This window comes from Akebia trifoliata, chromosome 9 (assembly GCF_017979445.1).
Source record: "Akebia trifoliata isolate Shusen 1 chromosome 9, ASM1797944v1, whole genome shotgun sequence".
Classification (NCBI taxonomy): domain Eukaryota; kingdom Viridiplantae; phylum Streptophyta; class Magnoliopsida; order Ranunculales; family Lardizabalaceae; genus Akebia; species Akebia trifoliata.
This window is the reverse complement of record NC_141383.1, coordinates 19,954,589-19,965,992: the sequence shown is the minus strand read 5'-3', so window position 1 is coordinate 19,965,992 and position 11,404 is coordinate 19,954,589. Positions and strand designations below refer to the sequence as shown.

Sequence of the window (11,404 nt, the reverse complement as noted above, 5' to 3'; positions counted from 1 at the left end):
CAAAATAAATAAAAATATTGTAGACATCATTTTTAAATGAGATATAATAACAATTACACTATTGAGAATGAACTCCATTATCAAAAGGTAAAGTTCCTTTTCTTTGCCTTTAACGTCAAAACCAACACACTCACATTTGTGAAGCAACCATTATAACTCTTGAAAATCATCATTCATTTTTTATATGTAAAGGGTTAGTGGTTAGCAATGTAAAGTTTAGTTCAAGAAGGTCTAAACCTAGGACATGGGAACAACACTTCCACACATCTTATAAACTTAGCAAAGTTGGCACTTCACAAGAACTTTGTGACATTAGAATCAGATGTTGCTTTTAGACTTTTACATCAACCATGACTAAACTCTATATGATATACTCTATAGATTGATATTAAGATTTAACTAATCCTCGTGTCGTTAACCTATAGCATCAACAATATTGCAAATACAAATAAGACTGGACAAGTGCCAAAAATATATACTGCATAGATGAATAATACTCACCTTTTAGCAGAAATATAATCCTCAACCATCTTGTACTGTTCAGAATCATAGGTGAACCACTTGTCTCGAGGTGTAACAGAGTCCCAGCTTCCAATATCTTTGTGCAAAAAAAGATTGAATGTGAAATTTTATTGTAGATTCAAACATTAAGATGATGCAGTTTAGACATACCTTGAAGCAATATATGTGGTTCATCAGAATAGCCTTCCAATCTCCAAAATGCATGGCCATTACCATCCAAAAGAATGGACTCTGTTCTAACAGCATCCGACCTCACTTTATCTATGGATATAATAACAAATAAATGTTAATTTAATTTCTAAATCAAAGAAATATAAGTTTTCCATTTATGCAGCCCATGTGTATACAAAATTAAAACCATTTGAGGTGAAGTCAACATGGAAACACTTCTGGAAAAAGAGCACCTGAAATTCTTTTTCTTTCAACAAATGGGATTTGTTAAGCTTAGAAAAGCATGCTGGAACTTCCATTCAACGGAGTAGATAAGATAGTTCAATTAGCATGCCTTATTCATATTTAATCTCGAAATGATCAATGCTATTGTTACGCTGACATGTGGAATGAGTGCCAAGTGTCAAGGTGTGAAATTCCAAGTGAAAAAATATTTAGATGATCTAGATTATTGAACATCTACTAGGATATTTGAATGCTATGGAAGGATCACAATGTGACTAGATGTGTGGGTTAATTTTTTTAATGGGGTGGAGCATGGTGCAATGGAACTTGTGTTATAGCACTGGCTTTAAGCATACAACCTTAGTCCATGTAAATTGCACCCTAGATCCAATACTTATTAATATAAGTTAGAATTTTCCCAAAAAGAGAAAAATCAAATATTGAATTGTTTTTTAATATGCATATTATGGCCTCGATAATTTAAAAATCACATGCACGTTTGTGTTTTTACAATAAAGATAATTTTTTTCACGTGTGCATTAATAATGAATTTCCTCAAAATAATTTAAAAGTTAAACATATCTATATCTATATCTATATAATAATCAGCAACCCCCCCCCCCCCCCCCCCCCCCCCCTCCCTCCCTCCCTCCCTCCTTTCTCAATATTTATCCCCTATAAAGAATGTATCAAAAGGACAACTTCAACTCTACTCTCCCTTTCCCAAAGAATACCACCAACTTTATGTCTTTCCTCTTTAACCCACTTTTTCAATAATAGCCCTTTAACTTTATATATTGATTTTTCACTTCTCCCATTTTTTCAATAATATCCCTCCAACTGTATTGGCTTTTCTCTTTTCCTCACTTTTTCAATGATACACCTCTAATTTTATTTTCTTTTATTTTTTACCCTTTAACCATAAAGAGGATGTTCGTGCCTACGGCACGGACAAAATCTAGTCTATATATATTAATAAATTACAACAATTCTCATCCCAATGTTAATCCCCCACATAAGTAGCGGGTGGGATTTAATTTCATCGTGAATCTCGAGAAACAATTTACCTTTTTTCCCTTCTCTCTCCTCCCTTTTCAAGCATACCCATCAACTTTATTGTCTTTCTTCTTCAACCCCTTTCAAATAGTACTCATATAACTTTAATTTCTTTCGTTTTTCACCCTTTAACCCCAAAGAAGATGATTGTGCCTATCCTTCTAACCATTTTTTCAATAATACCCCTACAACTTTATTGTCTTTCCTCTTTTACCCCTTAGAGACAAAGAAGATGATCGTGCAAACTCTAGTATATATAATAAAATACACTGGTTGTCTTCCCCCAATATTTATACCCATAAGAGCAATTCAAATTCAATCTCACATGTTTTGGAGGAATAATGAAATCGTTTCATTCTCTCCTCTCTTTGCAAGAATATTCTTTCAACTTTATTATCTTTTCTCTTATACCTCTTTCAAATAGTACCCCTCTAACTTTATTCTCTTTCCTCCTCTCTGTTTTTTCAATAATACCCCTCCAACTTTACTATCTTTTGTCTTTTACCGCCTTAACCCCAAAGAGGAAGATTGTACACGCACATGAAAACTCCAATATATATATATATAGATAATAACATGATGCATACATTTATGTAAGTGATTTCTTCACAATGGAAAATTAATTTTTATAAATCATGTTTGCCTTAGTGTACATGCATTAAAAGAAGATATCATCCCCTATTAACTAAATTAGTTTAAATAATTTTCTTTCATTTTATTTAATTTCATGCATACATGTGAGAGATTTCTCTCATTGATCAAGTAAACAAGGAATTTTCATCCATTATTTTCTTTAATGGGTGTGAAATTACACCAATTAAATGCATGTGAATGGAGCATCAATAAATAAAGTAACTTAAGTTTTCTTTTTTATCAATGCAAAAAAGATACATATTTTATATGCATATGTAGATTAAGAATCTTTGATTTGATCCGTGGTTGTGTTGCAAACAATCATTACCATACAAGCATTAAATTAATGGTAAAACATATATTCTAAGTTGTAATTTAATATTTTGTAAGAAAGGAAGGAAAATGAGTTGAATAAATACTCAAGTAACTAAAGTTCATGATACATCATGATACACAATCCTAACGTTAATTTTATATTTTTTATTTTTAATAAGGGAAATTGATTCTACCATATCTAGAAAATGCATAGAAGTGTCATGCCATGCCATAAAGTAGCATGTCCCCAGAAAAAAAATTGGAAATTGGAAATGCCAAGGTGACACTATGCTTGTCCAAATGCATATTTGTATTTTCAATTTAAGATCTTATATTTTATGTGAACATCCAATCTGTGTTGTTCTCATATTTTATAAACAAATTGTAATAAATTGACTCAATTTTCGTAACACAACTATTTTCTGTCACATTGGTTAATTCAAGTTCTATTACATAATCACCATCATTTGCAAGTTTCCACATAATGGGAGTATTTAACATAATGCAAATGAGGAAATGTCTTACTCCAGGCACATTTTTACTTGCACCTTAATAGCATTTAAAATGTTGCTATATATTGGAAGTAATGGAAAAAGTATAGAAATGAAAATTTTTATATGGTAGAATTCAAAATATCGGCAACATTTGAAGAATCTAATTAAAATCCCATGCTAAAGACATTGATGGCATTACTAGCTAGATGCAGTGTAATCAACCCGAGCACCTTGATGTGCCTCAAGGTAGAGTGGACTGAAGGCTCCCAAATAAATGTGAAGCGAGCCATTATAAGTGACAAATACGAAGGCCCACGCCTTGATTGCATCTCGGTCAAGGTGCAAGGCAAACCAGATGCACACCTCACTTAAAATTGTATAAAATTAATGTATTTTATTTGTATAGTCATTACATACTAAAAGATTTATTTGGAAAGTACATTTTTTACCACTTAAAATGTTTAATTTTACATTTTGTCATTTTTATTTGGCTTGAGAACATTAGGGGTAAAGGGTTGGTCAAAGATACAACCCGACTCTTTAGTGCTAGGTTAGGGCTCAACCAATCCCAAACTAAACCCGCCCTTTAACAGCCCTAATTGTTGTTGTGTTGTAGCAACAATAACAAATGATATTGGCCTGCTTATACTTCATCTCTTTTTCTTGTTCTTCCTATCTAATTTTTCTGTTACTCTCGACCCTTGTTCTTCTTTTTGAAGTATTGAACAAATACTTTACCTTATTTCTAAAATTCATATTTATACATGTTATAATTAAAAATGTCTAAAACTTATCTTTCACTAATTAATTTTTTTGAATTTTATAATTAAATTATAATTTTATCATGCCTTGCTTTATTCAAGAATGCGCCTCAAGCACTAAGAGGCCTTTGCAACTTTCACACTTGACTAAACTGACTAGATGTGATATTAAATATAAGGGAAGCATTGATACCATATTTTAATAGTATAAACAAATTTCAAAAATCTACCAAAAAGATTGTTGGATTATCTGGAAAGAGAAGGATTAATATATTTTTTTGCTGAGCTTTTATCATTGCTTTTTATTATTATTATTTTAGGTCTTTGGGCACCATTGTTTTGAAGATCAATTGTAAAAAAAAAAATTTAAAAACTTTTTAAGTATTCCAAGACTCAAAGAGGACTTGTCTTGAGTACTTTGCATTTGGCTGGAATTTGGGCAATTTTTCAGGGGAATTGATAAAACTTTTTTTTATTGTTAAAGAAAATTTTATTAATAAGAGAAAAATAAAGAAAGGGTGGCTAAGATAGCCACCCAACAACCAGCAATAACAAAGACAAATAAAAAGCAGCAAAAGCAGAAAACAACTCCTCACGACTCGACTAGCTCGTCCCATCTAAACATAAAATCTTCAAAAAAGGTTCCTTTAATTTGAATTTTTCAAAAAACTAGACCAATAAAAGATCAACCTAACAATATCCCCAATCACAACATGAAAGGAGTGTTCTTTCCCTTCATACACTCTACTATTTTGTTCCAACCAAATGCCCCAGCACATGGAAAACGGATTAGAAACCAATTTTTCTTTTTTTTTCCTTTCAGAGCTTTCTTTAAGATGCCAACTTTGAAACAAGGTAGAGAGAACTTAAATAAAAAGAAAAAAATGATTCCATTCCAGACCTTTAAAGCAAAGTCACAATGAATAAGCGAGTGATTGGCAATTCCCCATTGGATTTGCATTAGAAACAAACATTCACAGAAGTTACGATCCTAGATGTTTTTGAGGCTACCACTTACAACCCCCGAGAAGAAGCAGAACTGAGTGAGCCCTTGCTAAGGGGGGGGGGGGGGATAGTAGATACTTAACCTTTAAAGTTAGACCTTATTTTTTATTATTTTAATGTTCCCGTGGATTTGTATCACATCCTCATGGAGGATCTCAATGTCAGTTTTTTTTCGGCGTTAACAGCATTTAATCAATCAAGGTGGGGCCCTTAATAGCCTTAGCTTACTGATCAAAAAAAAAAAGAAAAAGAAAAAAGGAATAGGCGGTCCGGTAAAGAACTACAACTACACTTACACTTGAAGCTTTTCCTTTGGAACCATCAAGAGGTGCACTTCTCACTCTAACTACTCTAACACTAAAGCTACTAAGAATAAGGACGTTCCCCCCTAACACCTTAGGGGGAGTAGCTACCTATTAGCCAAGCCTCCTCAGAGAGACCTTTGAGAGCATTAAATCGTGAGTTTACACTCACTTAAGTAGGGCCCCACGTATGAGGCTTTGAACTCGCATTCTAAATATAGCAAATATGGGCTTACAACTCGTTTTGCTAATAGAGTAAGTTGGACCTTTACTCTATTCCTGTGGCAAGGAATAGTCGTCGGGTGAGGGAAGGGGTGATTCCCTTTCCCTTCCAAGGAACGTTACCCCCCTAACCCCCTCAGAAGGGACATTTGGACTCTCTTACAGGGCATACACCGAACTGATCTCTTTATTCATCTAACTGAAGAGTTCAGGAAGCTGCATTGAGGGAAGCCCCAAAAGGATACACTCAACTTCCTGCTTATAACTTGATAGGAAAGAGATATCCGCAATAGGAATTTTTTCATGGGGTTGTTGTCCACACAAAGAAAGAGATTTTTGAAGGAACTTCTGGGCCCTATATTGAAAGTAAGGAGAAGAAGAGAAGTTATTGGGTACCAAGGAAGCATAAAAAGATTGAACAAAGAAATCACCATTAGATTTCTCCTTAGCTAGTTAATCAAGAGATTCTTCATATGTAACATAATTTTATCTTATCTTAAAGTAATCAAGAGAAATTTCCTCATTAGCTAGTTAATCTAGCCTTTCACACTTGATATAAGTGCACCAGGTTAAAAGAAATAGTGCATGGTTGCAAGTTTCAATTTGCTAATCTGTTGCTACCATGTCAACAAATTTTGTAGGCAAAAATAATGAAACCTAGCCCTCATTGTTAATGCAGGATGTACACTTTTGAAAGTTTATATATACGAGTCAAGTGAATTATACTGAAATTAAATATATTATAAACACAACTAAGTCAACAAATTTGCTGAAGAGAGCCAATAGATTCAAAACATACTCTTAGTTGCCATGCTTTTTGCTTCTAGTATCTCAGCATGAGCTTCCGCGACTTCAATTTTCATTTTCAAAACAAGATTATCGTGCTCTGAAATAGAAAGTGGAGCACCATTTTTCAGGACAGCATTTGCTATCTCGTCCTTCATCTTTTGCTTTAAGGATTTCTCCTGTACAAAATTCCAGTTTTAGAAGAAACACTAAGAAATCAATATTAATTTTATGCTCACAAGATTTGTTACCTTATCTTTTGCAGCAACTACTTTTCTTTTTGATGCCTTCTTGCTGTCAATATATTCTGAGTTTTGTTTCTCAATCCAACTCCGTATTTCTCTGAAAAGTGGGTGAAATATTATGTGAACTATCTAAAAAGAGGAATAACTGGGAAAAGAAGTGATGCAAGATAAGCTGCCTTTATCACTTACTGGGTTCTAAGAGTTTCGTCGCATAGAAAATTCAATAGTTTCAGCTTTGTCGAGAGGTCTAGCTTGTTGTATCCATCAAATCCTTCATCAAAACACTCCACAGAAAAATCCTCCAATTCCCATTGGGACTCAGATAAGAATTTTCCAAGGACTTGCAACCATGAATTTTCGCTGATTGGACTGAAAAGGTGTCTAAAAGCAAGAAAAATATACATCTAATTAGCTCATAAAATTTTTTATGCTCATAAAATCACATGGGCAAAGAATTATACCCTGCTCCAGAGTCCTTTTGCATTAAAGATAGCAATTGGACATGAAACTGAAGGATTGAAGAATTCTCTCCTCGACAACGTAAACACCCATGTGTTAATTCTCGAAGAACAGATTCAGGCAGGCCCTCCTTCAAATTAAAGACCTAGAAAGTAAAAAAGACATTTTAAAAGGGAAATCCACCTCATGTAATAGTACACACAATCATGCTTTTTCAGACCAAGAAAATATCATGTCTCTCATATGTTCGCTTCTTTTCAAACACGAAAAATTACTTGGAACTGCAAATTAAACAATTTCTGAGACGTTCGGCTAGTAATCATTAATAGAAATCAACGGCAGAAGGATAGTAGAAGATGTAATTGCAAAGCCAAAGGCTCTTGCCAATTTAAAGATAAGACAAGAGCAAAAAATAATCTGCTTAACAACTACTATGCAAAATGACAACCAAAACCAGCAACATAAGTCTAGAATCTGAACGAAGTTGGCTTTTTTAGTTAAAAAACTGGAAATAATATATGTCTTTCAAGTAAAACTTCAAATCTTCCTTTCATTTTCAAACCCAAAGCTAGATATAACCAAAGTCATAGTTACCTCTCCAAAAGCCTTGCAGAATTCTAGAAATTGCAAGGCATAACCAACATCTTGAGCTGGTAAGTCAATGCCAGCCACAGTTGTTAGATCAATTCCCTGGGGGAGTGGCATATAGGCTTCAGTATTAGTGTTTCCATTCTTCTCAAATTCGTGCAATCCTGGAACCTCGTCATCACAAGCTGGCCATGAGTTATTCTCTTCATCTAATAGACCATTGTCATTCCCTTTAGCCATTGTCTGCTCTTTCTTCATGAGATTTGGTGCACTTTCATTTGGAGTTTGACATTTCTTTGGGCTCATAATCTCTGATATGCCACTGTTTTCATTTCCAACTATCTTCTCTTCTTTTTTCTCGAGGTCAAAAGTGATTTCCTTATAATTACGAGATTTCTTAGAGGTCTTCTCAGATTGAGCTCCATCCTCATTACTATCATTCTGGCTTATATTTTTCCTCTTGCTTACATCAATATTCATCCCATCATCTTCTGATATTAAAGACTTCAGTTCCAAATATGAATCACCGTTTCCACTAAAAGAGTTTTCCTCCCCAACTTTTCTCGGCGAAACTACTACCAATTCCTGTTAGAAGCAAGAATGAATTAATAAAAAGGTGGAAGATAGCAAGCCCACCCATAAAACACTTCAAGGGCCAACCAAATTAACGTGGCAAATCAATCAAACCTTGTTAGAAATAGATGGATTTTCCGATGAGGCACTCGCATCCTTTGCAGCCGTATTCGCAATTAGCATTTCATGGACTGAAGAAAACCCAGTTGCCTTTGCAGTATGAACAAGAGGACCGGTAGGTAGGCTCCCTTTTCTCTTCCTGTAAAATAGATTTTTTTTTAACATTCTCAATGAATATTTCTAATGATAATCATGACCAATTGTTCAAAACTTCAAATCACCATATTTTAGTTAAAAGGGACAGTTATGAAATTATTGTTTTTAGAGGTGTGTGAAGCTTACTCCTTGAGGTTCAGCTCAGGATAAAGCTCATTAGGAATGCCTTGAGGAAGGTTGAAACATAAAAGCAACTAAGGCTCACCCTTCAAACCAATAGACATGTAAAGAGGATATGCCTTAATGCGAGGCCTACGCCTTGTTGGTTGAGGCTTACGACTCTTAATTTTTATATGTTTCTTTTTCTTAAATGATATACTTCTCTATCTCTTCTTTATTTTATATTTTGTTTCATCTTTACTTCTTTATTTTATTAATTAAGCAATATTTTTGTAAACTTCTTTGTTTCTATTTCTTTGTTGTTAGCATTTAGCATGGTTGGAATACTTTGAATTAAATTCAAAATTATCGTGTATGCAAAGCAAATCATTAAATTGATTTGATTTATAAATATATATATATTTTTTTGTACTATATAGTATTATATAAAGGAAATTATAAATAAAATAAAATAAAATAAAATAAAAAAACAATATTTTTATTATATTTTAAAATTTTCCTGCCTTTTTGGACTTCAAATTAGGTTCGACAATTGCAAAATTGTACCTAAAAACTACTGAAGTAACCCTAAAATATAAAATCAAGAATGATTGAATCACTTTGTAGATCCAATTAGATGGGTATTCAAGAGCTATCCCAAAGGCATATATAATAACAAAACAACACATATGGATCAAAAATCACTCCCATGGCAATAAGAGTTTGATTTTGCTACTTTAAAAAAAAAAAAAAAAAATTTTAACATGTAAAAAAGAAGAAGCAAATTCACTGTTTATTGGCAAAAACAAGCACTTACATGCAGCAACTACAATTGCAAATGTCTCTACACTTGGGGCATTTCCAATCATCTAATAGAGCAACCTCTTCTGCTTTTTCTCCATATCTGTTCAACACCAACCCAAATCACATTATAAGAGAATTTAAAAAAAAATAAAAAAACTTCAATAAAAAATTGCAGAAAAAATGTATAAAATAAGGATCTAAAACCTGTTGAAGAGACACTTTTTACAAAATTTAATAGTGCAAGGTTTGTGATTTCTCTGATTCTTGCAAGTCTCGAACTTCATTGTTCTTTGCCGACACTGTAACAGACAATCAAAAAAAAATGACCACCACTGAAAGTCAAATACTGAAAATAAGATCAACCAAGAAAATCAATTAAAACTGAAACAAGATTTGGGTTTTTCTAGGGTACAATTTAACTAACCTGGTGGCAATATTTGAAGATTTGAACAGTTTCAATTACTGAAGATTGGGTGTTCTTCGAAGGTGAAGAAGAATTGGGAAGAACTAGGGGTTGTTCAGGAGAATCTGGTTTGTTGTTCTCCATCTCTTGCTCTTCGGTCTGGGTGTTGGGTTTCCATGATGGAGGGTTTTGAGAGACCGGCATTTTAGTTAGGGTTTCAGAGATATATTTGAAGATTTGAACATACACAAGTCCTGAAGATTGACTGTTCTTGGGAGGTGAAGAAGAATTGGGGAGTTGTTGAGGAGAATCTGGCTTGTTGTTCTTCATCTCTTGCTCTTCGTTCTGGATGTTGGTGTTGTTGATGGGTTTCAATGATGGAGGGTCTTGAGAAACAGCCATTTTACTGAGAGTTTCAGAAATATATTCTGTTGGTGTTGCTGTTTTTCTGGTTTTTGCGCTATTTTCAGGAGAATCAGGTTTGTTGTTCTTCATTTCATGCTCTTCGTTCTTGATGCTGGGTTTGGATGACGGAGGGTTTTGAGAAAGTGAGAGTTTGAGAGATATATTCTGTTGTTTTTGTTTCTTTGATTTTTCGGTTATTTTCAGGAGAATTAGCTGTCTACTCTCGAGAGACGAGAGTAGAGTTAATATTTCATTAATTCCCTTTCCTTTTTAGCATTTCTTTCCTTATATGTTTGGCGGGAAACACGAAAAAACGACAAGAAAATGAATGAAAAACGGTACGAATCCGACTTTAAAGGGTGAGGTCGCTTCAAAATTTTGGAGAAGCCTCTTTGTTATTAGACGCGTGTTTTTTTAATTTATTCTACACCTTTACATTTCTCCATATCTCTTTGAAAATGCCACGTCTAATTCAAAAGAAGGGGTTCTACTGAAATTGGAGTGGGATGGTAGCTCAAAAGAAGGGGTTCTACTGAAATTGGAGTGGGATGGTAGCTCCAAAAAATATTTTTTTTCCAAATTTCAAAAGGGTTTTGTAATTTTTGCCACCTGGTGTCTGGGTAGACTGATGTGTTGTATTTTTATTATAAGAACGCACTTACCTTATCAAGTTTGGTGTGATTTTCTAACTCAACTTTATATGGTGACTCGGAAGCTCAACTGATGTGTACCCTATAAGAGTCGTAGATTGTTTTTCCTAGGATACACAACTGAACATCCCCATAAAATATATGCAATTGTGTATCTTAAGGAAAAAATCTACGATTCTCACACTTGCACTTAAAGTAGGACCCATATTTTTTATAAAGATTAAATATCTGTAATACCCCCAATTCTTTAAAAAGAAATTTACAGGGAAAGACTTATCTATTACAAATTAAAAACTACAATTAAATATTGAAAATGAATGTTCTTTTTAAAAAAAATTTAAGTTCTTAGAATCTTGCCCTTTATAACCTTGTAATATCATATCATATTTTTGGATGCCACAAATTATTAT

General features: G+C 33.5%; 1 protein-coding gene across 1 annotated transcript; it reads right to left on the bottom strand.

Moving 5' to 3' along the window:
* Positions 1–353: 353 nt before the first annotated feature.
* On the bottom strand, positions 354–10,423 carry LOC147394540 (uncharacterized). The gene is made up of 11 exons (XM_086454319.1): positions 9,961–10,423; positions 9,741–9,835; positions 9,550–9,636; positions 8,472–8,616; positions 7,791–8,369; positions 7,199–7,341; positions 6,927–7,118; positions 6,744–6,834; positions 6,506–6,671; positions 673–783; positions 354–598 (listed from the first exon to the last, which is right to left on the bottom strand). Exons 1-11 carry the CDS (start codon positions 10,339–10,341, stop codon positions 498–500), a joined length of 2,091 nt encoding a protein of 696 aa, XP_086310445.1. The 5' UTR covers positions 10,342–10,423; the 3' UTR covers positions 354–497.
* Positions 10,424–11,404: the final 981 nt, after the last annotated feature.

What these genes read in the sequence shown, in the direction of transcription:
- LOC147394540 (XM_086454319.1), bottom strand. Translation starts at nt 10,341, where the DNA reads ATGGCTGTTTCTCAAGACCCTCCATCATTGAAACCCATCAACAACACC. An exon ending in TCTTCAAATATTGCCACCAG is followed by an intron (nt 9,836 to 9,960) that starts GTTAGTTAAATT and finishes TGTCTGTTACAG; the next exon opens with TGTCGGCAAAGAACAATGAA. An exon ending in ATCCATCTATTTCTAACAAG is followed by an intron (nt 8,370 to 8,471) that starts GTTTGATTGATT and finishes TGCTTCTAACAG; the next exon opens with GAATTGGTAGTAGTTTCGCC.